General features: G+C 37.5%; 1 protein-coding gene across 2 annotated transcripts in view; it reads left to right on the top strand.

Annotated features, from left to right (window-relative positions):
* Positions 1–15,636, top strand: part of ZDHHC14 (zinc finger DHHC-type palmitoyltransferase 14) — a 346,310-nt gene that overhangs the window by 205,360 nt on the left and 125,314 nt on the right. For both annotated transcript variants that reach the window (XM_044671756.1, XM_044671758.1), the window contains exon 2: positions 806–966. In XM_044671756.1, coding sequence (XP_044527691.1) covers positions 806–966 — 161 coding nt within the window. The remainder of the gene's footprint in view (positions 1–805; positions 967–15,636) is intronic.

The following is a 15,636-nucleotide window of genomic DNA, read 5'->3' on the forward strand; positions in this document are numbered from 1 at the left end:
GCTAGATTTGAACCCAGGACCTCCCATCTCTGGGCCTGACTCTCAATCCACTGAGCCACCTAGATGCCCCCTACAAGGAAGACTTTAAAGGAGCAAAAAGCTGGGAGGCAATCTTCTTGTGGTAACTCATGCCTTTTAAGCATAAGAGCAAATTAAGTGTGTTCCATCTGCAGAATACTTGAGCCCCTCTCCTGAAACTGGAATGTGATTTCTTTTGCATAGCTCATTAACCTCTTTTGGATAGGTTAACTCCAAAATTCTGGCAACGTTTTCCAAGCTCTGGAGTACAGATTTACATTTCTCAGCATTTTGTCCCTACTGAATGTCACCGAGCTATCTATCAGGGACAAATTTGAGCACTGACCCAAAGAGGGGAAAGCTTCAACCTCTTTCAAAATATCCTGGTTCTGTGTCTTCTCTTAGGAAATTCAAAAGAAGTGAAAAGATTAGAAAGATGCACAGATTGTTGATGCGCATTTATGCACATGATATTACAGTGAAGATCAATGCTGTAAATGGGCTCATTTTCATTCTTTCTGGAGTTTCTTTCCCAAAAAACACAATGGAGAAAGACTATCTTTGACCATGATCAATTGTGGCCCCAGGGAGCAAAATTTTCCATAAGAAAATACTCATGGTACATTATTCTTAAAATAGATGAATTTTTAACAGAAATCAATTTTTCTTCTTTAGATGAGCCTTTAGCTAGTTAAGAAATGCAAAGTGCATTGCTGTTGATAACTAACAGTACTTTTTTTTTGTTGTTGTTTTCTTCCTTCCTTCTCTCAATACTGGATACTGGCAGCTGTCCATATTTAGCTGTGAAAATCACTCCGGCTATCCCTGTGGTTGGCGGGATCCTATTTTTCTTCGTGATGGGCACCCTGCTTCGGACAAGTTTCAGTGACCCTGGAGTCCTGCCCCGAGCAACGCCAGATGAAGCTGCTGACCTGGAAAGGCAAATAGGTAACTCTGAAGGTCTGTCCATATCATTTTGATCCCTTGCCAACTCATGTTCCCTTCCTTCATGGTGTGGAAAAAACTGATTCAGAGCTTCAAGTAGAGAGGGCAGGAAGTATTTCCAGCTTTGAGGGGGAAGACTATAATGCAGTGGCATGAGACCTTCAAGCACCAGGCAATTGAGGACAGAGTAGGAGGTGAGGACTTGTGATCATAGATAAGGTAGGATGACTGGTGTTCTAAAATACAAAAAGAGATGACACCAAGGAAACTCCTGAGGCTGATACAACTTTAGGTGGTGTTCATGATCCCAACATCCCAATTCTATTTACCATGAAATTTTTCATTCATATAAAAAAAGTGTAAGAGAAGAAGAAATTACAGGCATTAGAGTCGGACGTCTCCTTCTAACCACTAGCCCATTTTATAAATGAGAAAACTGAGACCTATATTGGTGAAATGACTTGCCCATGGTTACCAGAAAGAGCAAGTAGCAGAGCTGGGTTTTGAACAGAGATAATATGACTCTAAAATTCTTTCTGTTCATAAAATCCTTTGCCTTATTTTTAAAAACAAAACTCTCATGACAGAGGACTTTCTTGACTAGGTTTTGTGTTCATGCTATGTATCACACACTCTCTTATTTTCTTTACTGAAAGATCAACAAATATTACTTCTTTAAGTGTTCTTTTTAGACAATCTGGTCTTCACAATTTCCCTTTTCATGACCAAATTATATCAAAATGTTCATTGCCTTTTATGAACTGAATGACCTACTAATGAATATCCCTCTTTAGTCCTTGCTATAACCAGAGATAAGCTGCCCATATCTTTGCCTTTCAGTAGTCACAGTAGACATATTCAATAGCTGAGGGCAAAATTTGACCTCTGAAAGCTATAACAGTTTGTACCTTGAGTAGGGAAAGTCTTACTGTGTTTTCTCTTGTGATTTCTACCTCTAATCCATTATAATTCCCTCTCCTATATAGTCATTCATTCAATAAATATTTATTAATCTCTTAGTGTGTACAATATACTATGGTAGTCACTGAGGAAGATACAGAGTTAACTAATACCCCTAATGTTTATTATGTATTATTTTATCATAGCTACAAACACACAACACACACATATGTCATGTCTTCTTACTGGACCATAAGTTCAATTGGTATGGGGCCATTTCTTATTTAAGCTTTGTGGCTTCCATAAAAAGACAATGCTCTATACACAGGTCAATATGGTACAGATTAGAATATAAAATGTATATAATAGAGGATAAATGAAAGGATCACTTCCATGTGGGAACATTAGGGAAAACATTCCCAAGAAGTTAGCATTTAAAGAGGACTTTAAAAGGAGGGTTACAATGTTAATAAGAAGGATATAGGGAAGGGGGCAGGAAGAAAAAGAGAAGGTGTATTTCAGACATGGAAACCAGACAACTAATACCCTGGCATATGTGTGTGTGTGTCTACCTGTATATGTGTTTTTCCCCCACTAGACCATGATACTGTGGGAGTGAGAGAAAATTTGTTTGGATGAATTGAATTGAAACTATAAAAAGAGCTGCATTTGCATCTTCCATCCTCCCACAAAATTATATAGCTCAAAAATAAGCTTGTTTTAATATTGTCCAGTGTCTCCGTGTTCTCCAAAAATTGTTACGTATAGGGGTATGTCTCAGTTATTAAAGATGGCAGCTATTATAAAGACAAAGTTTAGGATTATCCTTTTTTTAAGTTTTTCTAGCTTTCCTCTATAAAGATGGCAACTGGAAACATATTTGGAACCTTCTGCATCACAAATGGAAATTTTAAGAAGTACTTTGTATTACTTACCTTCATCCTGACCCCTGATATGATATTTCATAACTTTATTGCATTTTAGCTATTCTCTGAAATACTCAAATGGACCTATGATCTTACTGATTTAGAAGTCCTCCCCAATAATTCAGATCACAACCCATCCATTTGCATATCCTATGTAACTCTTGACCACGTTGTCCTAAAATTTAGGCCCAGGAGTTCTATCCAATATACTGGAGATCTTTACTTTCTCCAAAAATTGCAGTGGTACCTCTAGATCACTCTGACTATCCACCTGTAATTCCTTATTCTTCCTATGTGACCAGTCCATTTTCTCTCCTTATCAAATAATTTCTTGATGGTAGTCCTTTACTCTACACTCATTCCCCCCCCCCTACTGTAACAATTAAATTTAGGTTTTGACTCAATAAGAGAGTTATAAAAGTGGTCGCCATTTATAAAATATTAACCCCTAAATCAATATGACTATTAGCAGCTTTTATTTACAACAAGGTAGAGATAGTGAAAGTGGGAAATATAGGAAGGAGACAAAACCTGGTCTAACTTACCAACCCTAAGTGCTGCTCCGGTGAAGTCTGGCTCATCCCTTGGCAGGGGCTTCCCCAAGTCCAAATCTCCTCATGGAATTCCCAGTGGCATCTTCTGCCAGAAATCCTGGTGGTGTCCTCAGCCAGTGTTCCACCAATGCAGAATGACTCCAAAGAAAAGCATGTCTCTTTAGCTCTACTCACTGATGCAGAATCCAAAGGAAGAATCTCTGCAAAAGCCAAGGAAGGAATGTCCGGTACCAGTCTCTCCAAAAACCAGGGCAGCAAAAAGAGCAGACCATGTTGGTCTCTTCTTTTATACCACTTTTTTTCCATGTCATTTCCTGTCTCTCCCCCCCTTCACAGAAACCAATTGTATTCTTTCAGTTTGCCTAGCACTGCCCAAGACTGGGCAGTAACCTTTGGAGGTGAGAGTTTTTTCTAGTAAGTGACTTGTGAATTCTCTTCCTTAAGTGTTAAGTGGGAATATTTTGAGTTCTTGATTTGATTAATTAAAAATAGACAAAGGGAGAGTTAATTCTATCTTCACACTAGTTTTGCCCTAATATCTTACTCTACTTCAGATTTTTCTTTCAGAATTGGGAAAAAAAATTTTTTTTTAATTAAAAGATAGCTTTTGTTTAAACTACAGAGGCCAGTAGCAACACTTCCCCAAATAAGTCATATTTGTCCATTTTTATAAGTGGCATACCCATCCCTTCATATGCCCATGGCTTCTACTTCTCATAATCATCACATTGGGATACTACCAGCGTGGAAATTCCCTTCACCAATGGAAACTCCTGGAATGAGACATCCTTCTACCAACACAGATGGAAACCATGTAGAATTTGGTATATAAGTCATAGAGTTATCTGAGACAGATAAAAGTTAAGTCATTTCCCTAAGAGTAACACCTTCTAGGAAGTGATATAGCCAATACTTAAGCCTAGTTTTTCCTTACTCCAAATCCAGCTGCTGCCAGACTAAGGGAAAGTTCTCATATATTTTCTCTCATATCCATTTGTGAAGTTCCTGAGATCCATGACTAAAAGGCCATATGCCAGAGTGAATTGGTTTTCCAATAGTGGTGATAGTGATAGCTTTACTTTCTTTCATGTACTCTCTCACTTGTCATCCTTTTGATCAAAATGGCATGCATGACTGATGCCTGTCTACTTAGAACACATATAACCCCCAAGACTCCCCTTGATTACACACACACAGAGTTACCTATGAAAACCTACTAAAATCAAACAAAAAGAAGAGCCCCAATTTTCTCATTGTCTTTTCAGACCACTGCTGTTTATTTCCTTTATCTCTGGTACTACCTCTTCTTTAGTCACTAGCTGTCCTTTTTTCTTTGTTTGTTTTGGGGAGGGAGAGAGGGAGGGAAAAAGAAAATAATGTCAGCACTTGGAAATTCTCATGACTAGGCTCAGCTCTTCTTTGATATCGCACAGCTTCAGAAAATAAGGTGGTACTTGAGTGAAATCTAAGCACATTTGTTGTCTACTAATCAGCTCCAGAATCAAAACTAAAAAAGTAGGCAAGTAATTATTATTAGGATTGTTAATTCTAATATTGAATTTTAATATCTTTTACAGTGTACTTAGGCAATGGCCTGCGATACGGGCAAGCTAGCAGTCTGAGTAATCTTTTGAACATCTGCCAAGGATTAGACAGCTCCCTGTTTTCAGAGACTTGTGTAGAGGAGTAGGTGGCAGGGGGAAGGGCACTGATGTCTCAGATTCTGTCATACTCTCTTGAAATGTCTTAAGAACTACTCTTTGTTCTAACCACACTTTGCTAAGTGGCTTGTTTCAGGGTATAATTGTTCATTTGCAGAGATAATTTCAGTGTCTCAGACTCCTGCTAAGGCCCTTGTGCTGCATTCAAAATTGGATTGCAGCCTGCTGGGCTTGACACTCCTTTTCCTTCACTCACTGTCGCCCTTACCCTGCTCCCCATAACTCTCTTCCCACCTGGGACCTATTTTGGTACCGCCATATTCTTTTGAGGAGACTTCTTTTGCCTTCACCTAAATCAACATCAATATTTCCCTTCTTGCTTCATCTCCTCATATCTGTAATGAAGATAATCACTGTGCAGGGTGTCCTTCTACTAATGTAGATCACAACCCCTTTCTTTAATAACTAAATGGTAATTAGACTCATGAAACTTAATGAGACTGATCTGATGACAGATGCTAGACCCATAGTCAAAGACTCAAGTCTATTGTCATCTCCTATTATTCATTTGGAGAAAGTTGTTCATTTGGAGTAAGATAAAATTGAAGCATCAGATTATGAGCTCCTCAAGGGCAAGGACTATTTTCTGAATCTCCCAGTGCTTAGCACAGTGCCTTGCAAATATTAGATGCTTAATAGGTATTTATTGACTGACTATTGATTGACATGCTCACTTGTTGAAGCAGTGACTGCCAGCCACTTTTTCCATTGAAGGAACCTGACTCGATTTGTGTTTATGGTTCCCATAGGCTGGTAGATTCTGGTGGTTCTTCCCATTGTGCTGCACCAATATCAATAAATGTTGATGACCTTGAGTTTCACTGATTTTCCATGTTACTTTAGGCCCAAGTTTCTCTACTTCCCCACCTTTGTTCAGACTAGCTATGTGAGTCTTTTGTTTTTTCTGAAGTGAAAAAAATATTGATTTAATTAATTTAGAGTATTTTTCCATGGTTACATGATTCATGTTATTTTCCTCCCCTCTCCCTGTAGCTGACACACAATTCCACTGGGTTTTACATGTATCATTGATCAAGACCCATTTCCATATTATTGATGATTGCACTAGGGTGATTGTTTAGAGTCTACATCCCCAATCGTATTCCCTTCAACCCAAGTGTTCAAGCAGTTGTTTTTCTTCTGTGTTTCTACTCCTACAGTTCTTCCTCCGAATGTGGATTAGCTATATATGTCTTAATGCTCAAAAAAAGTTTTGATGATGACATCAAAAGTATTAGAGGCAGATTTTGCATTACATTACATTATATTAGTAAAATATTATTCATTTAGACCTTGCTTTTAGAATTTGTGATCTTACAGACAAGGGCCAAAATTTACTTTTTTGTTACAAACCCTATATTCATAGCCAATGCAAATAAGATTGAAGAGGAGGTGTTTCAGGTAATTCAGAGAAAGCCCTTTGTTTAAATACCCTTGACCTGTGCTAACCTACTTCAGAGGCTTCCTGGATGCTTCTCTCACAATCTCCATAGCTAAACAACCACCACATTTGATCAATGCTACCTCTTCAATGTCTACAGTGCCCTTCTCTGTGTTCATATGACCATCTTTCTAGTTTGGGTCGTCATCACTTTTCTTCTGTACTATTATAGCAGCCTTTTAAGTGGACTCCTGATGTTCTCCTTTCCCTAAATCATCCACCACATAACTGCCAAAACAGTCTTCTCAAAGCCCCAAATAACCTTGTCATCTTTTGCCCATTACCTCCAATTGTTTTGTGTTTCCTCAAGGATAAAATAGAGGTTGCTTAGTCAAGCCTTCTAAATCATTCACATTCTGGTCTAGCCTTTCTTTCTAGGCTGATTATAGATTATTCTCTTTTATATATTCTTATATGTCAGCCATATTGACTTACTTGTACTTCCCTCAACTTGGTACTCCATTTTTGCCTCTTTGCCTTCTTATAGGTTTTCCTTAATGCCTGAAAAGAACCCCTTTCTTCCACCGCTATCTCTTAGACCAGTGATGGGCAACCTTTTGAGCTTGGTGTGTCAAAATTCACCAAAAAACCAAGTATAACTCGGGTGGTGTGTCATTTTGAGAAAAAAACCATAATTTCATGATATTTATAGTTTAAATAACAAAAATGTATAATTGTAATATATATAACTGTATTTAATAAACCAAAAATAGATAAATTAATATACTTAGAATTGTCATCTATAGTGTATAGAGTGTCTATACTACACTATAGCAAATGTTTCATCCTTATCATGCCGCCATATGGCTATGTGTGTCAGTGCTGACATGCGTGTCATAGGTTTGCCATCACTGGCTTAGACTATAAAACTCCTTTTAAGAATAAACTCACCTGTACCTTCTATGGGAAACCTTCCCTCATTTCCCAGAAAAGGTTTCTCCTTTGTTCTTAAGTTATTATATATATTTAAATATAAAATATATATATATATACATATATATATATATATATATAAATATATACATATATATTTATGTTCTGAGGTTTTTTGTGGTCTTTGAATTCCCCAATGCCTTGCTCAGTGCCTTGCACGTAGTAGACCCTTAATAAATGCTTGGTGGATTGAACTGGAGTCTAGTCTGATCTATTTCTTATTTTTTTAAGCTAGTAGTTGACTGGTAGTTTTTTAAATGGTCTACAAGTGGCTTACCAGATCTTCAAATTGATTTCCCTTTCTCTTGAACCATTTTTCTCAATAATTTCTACTGGTTCAAAAGAAAAAAAAAATGTCACCAGTCTTCTTTGTTTGGAAGGAATATTTCTAACTTTGGAAATCCAACTGGGTAGAGAAGAAATTTTCTGGGAAATTCCCAACAACCAAAATCTCTGCTGGAGCTGTTTGAGGACCTACTGGCATTGGATCCAGAGAGCATACTTCCTCTGTTCAATGAGGTTTTTGAAGGGACTGAGGTTAGAAAATAGTGTAGGTCCAAGAGAAACCAGAAATATCATCAGCAAAACATAAAGGCTAATAAAGAAGAATCGATCTCAAAATTAAAGATGTGACACACCAGATTTGTAGTCAGTATTACTGAATTGCTCTGCTAAACGTATTGTGATCTTCAGTCTTTAAAGACTACCAGTGAAATATGTGCTCTTGACAGGTCATATCAAAGTGAAAAGGCTTCAGAAATGGCCATAGTCATACCATTCAAGGACCCATCTAGCTAAGTTCTAAGAGTATCAATCATATCAATCACTAGAAGTTGAGCCAACCTGCAAGGTTTTTTTTTGTTTGTTTGTTTGTTTTTTACCATCACATTACATAAAACCATTTACTGTTGCATGGAGGGGTGGAAGATGTTCCACATTGTTGAAGAGAGGACCCACACTAATGGGATAGCCAATCCTTAAAGTATAACTATAAGTGATCCACGTAGAGTTTACTGATGCTGAGACAGGATGTGCAATGAAACTCTCACACAAATGAAAGCTGACATCTTGGAATGTTCAAATTCCTGATTGTCATTTAAAAATATACAACCCAGGAGAGCCAGAAAATAGACGTCATAACTCAAATTGATGATATATTCAGGAAATAACTACAAGATTTTAAAAGGTCTAGTTTTCAGTTGGGGTGAAGAATATTGTAGATTTTTTTTCTTTTCTTTTTCTTAGATTTAGGTATGAAGAATATATGCATGTATATGTGTTCAGGCATATGCATTTACCTATGCTATCAAGAACTTTTTATTGTGATCATTTTTTTTAAACCTTTACCTTTCATCTTAGAATCAATACTGTGTAAGGAAAGGGCCAGGCAATGTGAAGTAAATGACTTGCACAGGGTCATGCAGCTAGGATGTGTCTAAGATTAAATTTGAACTCAGGACCTCCTATTTCTAGGCTGTTGTTATCATTTCTAATCTTCCTCCCTTTTAAAATTAAAATTAGAGGTATATATCATATGTTGAAAATAAAGCCAGTTGTTGGTACTTGCTTCTTTTCTGCTTTTTTTTTTTTTTTGGTAAGGGAAATTTACCATGTAATGACTAGGGATAGAAAATTATGGTTATAGAAATATTATACTTGGTTTTATTGAGGCAGCTTCTACTTTTCGGAGGGCACCTTTTTCTGATTTGCCTTTCTTATCTTCCAAAAAGCTTCATGATGTTGATAAGCGACACATAATATTTTCCTTTCTCATATAGGAAGAATAGAGGCATGAAGGTTAGTTAATTTTATAAGATCATACAATAAGTTGGTACTGTGGCTGAGAATAAAAATGAGAATTCCTGACTCCATTTACACTTTTGGAATTGGATAATCCTCTCCTGAAAACTGAACTTTATTTTTATTTCCTCTATTGTATATTGTATCTTCCACAGGGTAAATTTTTATATATGTATAAGTTGATGGAACCCCTTAAAATATCACATCACCTATAATAAGTGTTTTCCCTTTCTACCAGTTTGCATGTATTAAAAAAACTAACGTATTAGCAAAATGATGCCATAAAGTAAGCAGGGGTCAGAAAGTTTTTGTACTACCCATGATTTAAGAATGGGTTTTATATTTTTAAATTCAATAAACTTTATTTTATTTTATTTTTTTATTTTTTTTATTTTTAAATTCAATAAAACTTTATTTTAAAACATAAGAACCATTCTTCACCCAGGTGATACAAAAACAGGAAGCCTGCCAGATTTGATCCCAAGTCCTTAATTTGCTGACCTGTGGCATAAAATTACAACGTAAAATCTTGACAAAAAATAGAAATGTATTGTAATAACTATCACCATCCTTATCATTGGTGATAAAAATGAGCATTTATTAAAGGTGTGCTATGTGCCTGGCACTCTCCTAAGTCCTGGAAATATAAAGAAATGCAAAAACATGGGCCCTCTCTCCAAAGAGCTCACCAAATAATTGGACAGACAACATGCAAACAGCTTTGCATAGGCAAGATATATTCTGCATACAGGGATACTGTCAGAGGATAAGCACTAGAAATCAATGAAGGGTGGCAGAGATTGAGGGAAGGAAGGAAAGGAGAAGCCTCGGGTAGATTGTGAGATTTGAGACCATGAAAGCATGTAGAATTTTGACTAATGATGAAAAATCTGTGGTGAGAAAAAATGGTCAAATGAAATTATTATCAAGAGAAGTTCATGGGGCCATAAGAAGGGAGACGGAAGTTTGTTTGTTTTTTTTGTTTAAATGTAGAAAATATAGGGAACATAGAGGACAAAACTGTGGCAATAATAACTGATGGGAAAATATTGGAGCCATTTCTAATTTTCCAAGACACTAAAGGTCAGAATGAGGGGAGATCTCAGCCCTATGAACAAATTCACTCATTGATCATTGTTCTGGCTCATTCATTCCTAGGTATCGCCAGTCCCAATTTCTTTAATACTCTTTCTCCCTGATCTTTTTTTAAATGTTAAGACAGAGACTTTTCATGAAGTCTTAATTTCCCATTTATAATTGAACTTCTAAATTCCCTGCCTGGAGTCCCTTGGATCACTTCCTTTTCGAATAGAGGAAGCTACCTCCAGCAAATGAGAACAACAAAAGGGAGAAGAGATGAGGATCAGTGATAGACATTCAATGCCCAGGGGAAATTTACCTTTCCAGTGGATGGGGAAGAAGAGGCTGTAGTGAAAGAAAAAGAAATATTGTCTTAATATAGCATGTCCAGGGCAGCTGGGTAGCTCAGTGGATTGAGAGCCAGACCAAGAGACGGGAGGTCCTGGGTTCAAATCTGGCCTCAGACACTTCCCAGCTGTGTGACCCTGGGCAAGTCACTTGACCCCCATTGCCCACCCTTACCACTCTTCTGCCTTCGAGCCAATACACAGAAGTTAAGGGTTTAAAATATATATATATAGCATGTCCAGATGCCATGGAAAGGAGAGGTATTCCAAAAAGGGAGAAGTTCAAAAATCTGCAAATGATTTTGATATTTGAGAAATTATTGGTGATCTTTAAGGGATATTACTTCAGGTCATGAAAACAGAATCTTGGAGTCAACTAGGTGGCTTAGTAGATTGAGAACCAAGCCTAGAGAAGGGAGGTTCTGGGTTCAAATGTGGCCTTAGATATTTCCTAGCTGTGTGACCCTGGGCAAGTCACTTAACCCCCATTGCCTAGTCCTTATCACTCTTCTGTCTTGGAACCAACATACAGTATTGATTCTAATATGGAAAGTAAGAGTTCAATAAAAGCCCAAATCTTTGAAATTAGGAGCCCCTTATGGGTAGTTTGGTAGCTTGGTGGATTGAGAGCCAGGCATGCAGATGGGAGATCCTGGGTTCAAATCTGACCTCACACCCTTATTAACTATGTAACTCTGGATGAGTCATTTAACCTCTCATTGTCCAGCTTTACTGCTTTAGAACCAGCACATGGTACTAGATTGTAAGTAGAAAGCAAAGTTTATTAGGAGGCTCTACTAGACTTAGTCATGCATTAAGCACTTAAATGGCAGCATGATGTGGCAGCTGTGTAGCTCAGTGGTTTGAGAGTCAGACTCAGAGACGGGCAGTCCTAGGTTCAAATATGGCTTCAGATTCTTCCTAGCTGTGTGACCCTGGGCAAGTCATTTAACTCCCATTGCCTACCCCTTACCACTCTTCTGCCTTGGAACCAACACATAGCATTGATTTTAAGATGGAAGGTAAGAGTTTTTTTTTTTTTTTAAATGGCAGCATAATATTCTGAATAAAGGGTCAGTTTTGGAGTCAAGAAGACTTAGATTCAAAACTTTCCTCTGAACCACATTGGCTGTGTCATCATGGGAAAGTCACTTAACTTTTTAATGCCACCAGGATACCCTCAAATGTCCTGGAGGTATTTAAAGCGTTTATATAACTAGAAATTATAAATTTAAATGTATGTTTATGATATGAATTATGTATAAATTAAAGATGATTTGTCAATCTAATGTAGTTTCCATGGGGAGTCTCTTAACCTGATCACAGGTCTTGAGAAAAATTGTGTCTGTGTTACAAAGCTTGGAACTAGGTGCTAAGGAATAAAATAAGGTTCTCATAATTCTGCATAAAGCTTACAGTCTATCCTAAAGATCTCAGATGTCCTTTCCAACTCAGATATTCTAATGCCTTGTGGGTGAATCTTTGGTCCTTTCTTTCTTTTTTAACAAAGGCCAGGAATCCTAGTGTTCTGGAAGGTTATTAATCTATAAAATGGCTAAAAAGATGGAACGAAATGTTTGTACACAAAATATTTTGTATTGGAGCCATTACTAATCTTCCAGGATGGTAAAGGAGAAAATGAGAAGAGATCTTAGCCCTGGCCGCCCTCTAACAAATGCTGAATAAAATACCCTTCCTATGTGCCTTATCAACAAATTCCCTAGTTGATTATTATCCTATTTCATTCACTCCAGTTATACAACTCAAAGTCAGATGCACAGACATATAGTTCAATAAGTAAACTATTGAAACTGAATTTCATAGATATATTTTAATGACTCCTTGTAATTTTAGTATCGTTTTTTTCAGGGACTTGTGAGTTATATATGTGGGAAATGCAATAATTTCCTTCAGTCAATGGTAGATATTTCAGATGACCAAATTATGATAGACACCCCCAACTCTTCCCTTCCCCCAAAAAAGATGTTTTTACATGAAAGGGCACAAAGTAGTGATTGGATGACAATCAGTGTGGGAGAGGGGAAGTTAAAAGAATTTTTGTCAGGAAAAAAATCTCCTTGAAAGAACTTTTAAAAAAAGGTGGGGGAAAGCAAGCATTTGGTGCCTGGTAAATAGACATTCCAAGAATTGGAATAGTGCAAAAGGGAGCTTGTCAGTGAAAGGAGCAAAGGATTCATTGAGGGGGAAGAGAATGGGAAAGGGTAAGGAGTCTAAAGGATGAGCAGAGTAGAAAATAGAAGGAAACAGAAAGGATTAAAAGGGAGGCCAAAAAAAGAAGGGAGGATTTATTATAATTCAAGAGCAGATTTCATGGGAAGGATTTCAAAAAAAAAGTTATAAATGTATTTAGAAATTCTGTAAGGATTTCCGTAGAGAAAAGCTCTCTGAATTGATTGGAAAATATTTTCTCACAATTTATTTCAACAATCCACTTTGCATATATAGGGCCTTGACCTGGGGTCTGATTTAGACCAGGGCCACTTACTAAGAAACACCTAGTTCTGTACACACTTCTGGACAGTATCCTAAAACCCTTCAAAATCTGTGTTCTCTAATCTTGGTATAATGCTATGAAGTTGGGATTCTGTCAGTGGAATTTCTGTGTTAATTTCCATGGATGAATTCCAGGGTGAATCCCTCAGCCCCTCCTCACCCCACCCCACACTTTAGCACCCCATTCCTTCTCCCAATTTCATTCTATAGAGCAGAGATCAACAACTGAGGTTAGATAATACAGTAGAAAGAATACTCATGGTGTGATTCAGTTCTGTGGATTTGCTGTTAGAGGACTTGGGTTCAGATCTCACGTCTGTAACTTACTTTGTATGTAGCCCTGGATGTACTATTTAACTTGAGGCTCCTTTCTTTGGGCCTCCTTTTATTTTTATTTTTCTGTAAAAGGGCTGGGTCAGACTCTTTGACCCTTGAAATCTCTCATAGCCCTAAGTCAATGACAAGAGGAGCATTTTTATGGTGAGTATGTGAAGAAGAGCTATTCTTCCCCAACAATTCTTGAAATTTCTGGGCTGAGTGAGAGAAAGATGGGATCAAGTAACAAATAGCCCATGAGTCCATGCAATGCCAGGAATAATAGTGCAATCAATCAATCAATAAGCATTTAATAAACACCTATTATACATCAGGCATTATAATAGACATTGGAGATACAGCCCCTGCCCTCAAGGAGCTTACATTCTAGTAGGGGGGGAACAATATATACTTATATAAGGACCTAAAAAAATTTTAAAGGTGATTTTAAAAAAAAGCAAAAACCTTCCCTTCCATCTTAGAATCAATACTATATATCAATGATTCCCAAAGTGGGCGCCACCGCCCCCTAGTGGGTGCTGCAGTGATCCAGGGAGGCGGTGATGGCCACAGGTGCATTTATCTTTCCTATTAATTGCTATTAAAATTTTTAAAAATTAATTTCCAGGGGGCTAAGTAATATTTTTTCTGGAAAGGGGGTGGTAGGCCAAAAAATTTTGGGAACCCCTGCTATATATGGTTTCAAGGCAGAAGAGCAGTAAGAGCTAGGCATATTGGGGCGGGGGGGTTGAGATGACTCAACATGATCACAGAGCTAGGAGATATCTGAAGCCAGATTTGAACCTGGGACCAAAAAGGTGATTTTTTAGAAGAAAGATTGACTGTGGAAGGGGGAAGTCAGGGAAAGCTTGATACAGAAGCTGTTGCTGAATCTGAGCCTTGAAGGTAATTCATGTTTTTGAGAGATTGCGTTGTATCCTTGTCTTAGGAGATGACCAACATAAAGGCACGTAGAAGGAAAATAAAGTATTATGTCTGACAGAGTTAGAGGGAAAGTTTTGTTAGACCTTAGAGTTTGTGGAGAAGAGTTATGTGTGATAAAGCTGGGAAAGGGAGGTTGGAGTCAGGTTGTGAAAGGCTTCTAATAACAAAGTTCATAGTATATGTGTGTGTGTGTGTGTGTGTGTGTGTATATATATATATATATATATATCTCAACAGAGGGTCCCTTTCTTCCCACTCTCTCCTTCCCCATGATCTACGAATTCAGGCTTCAGGATCAGGGTAAACCTCCTTAATGAGTTGCATATTATAACAAAGCCTTATCTAATCCAAGGGCATTGGGAATAGAGTATTTTGTTTCAAGGCTTGTTATTGAATAGCTTGCTAAAGTGTATTAGTATGTTTTCCATCCTGAGTACTAAGTACATTAGATGGAAGATGACCTTTATTGAATGAGTGAATTCCCTCCCTTGCTCTGAGCATCATTACTCTGAACTTTAATAGCATCAGAGATAGATATAAAGCCATATTACTGCCTGTATGCTGATCCCAGATCGTATGAACAGAAGAATCCTCCTCTTAGGCATACCTCCCACCCTGTAGAGTTAGTTGTGGTGTTAATGTTTATCCCAATCAGAACTTTGAAATGAGAAGAAATATATTCGTGACTACTTTGTGTCACATCTGAATTTTACAATTCAACAAATTGTAGTCCATAGAGGTTAATGAACTTGGTATGGCCACCCAGTTATAGAGCTAGAAAATTTAAGTTCACCGATTTAAAGACTAATATGTTTTTCAATTTGTTATTCTTTCAACAAACATTGATTAAATTCCATGCACTCTGCTAGGTGCTAAAGGAAACACAAGAACAAGTCTTCTCCCTATTCCCTACCCTAAGGAGTTGACAATCTAGTGCTATTAGGTTATAAGGTGATGATGCTTTTGTCCTCCTGCTACATTTTAAGGTCCATGATTGAGGTTGTCCCTTGAGTTCCTCTTGAGGGGAAGGAGTGATCTCAGAAGGCCTTGATCATGTATACAGCTCTGTTATACCAAATATTACAAAATGATCATAAATCAAACCCCTATGGGTATCTCCACTTGTGTACTAGACCCTGAAGCAATGCCACAACCCATGTGTGAGACATCCTTAGGGAAATGCAAAGAGCATCTGAC

This window comes from Gracilinanus agilis, chromosome 4 (genome assembly GCF_016433145.1).
Source record: "Gracilinanus agilis isolate LMUSP501 chromosome 4, AgileGrace, whole genome shotgun sequence".
Taxonomy (NCBI): domain Eukaryota; kingdom Metazoa; phylum Chordata; class Mammalia; order Didelphimorphia; family Didelphidae; genus Gracilinanus; species Gracilinanus agilis.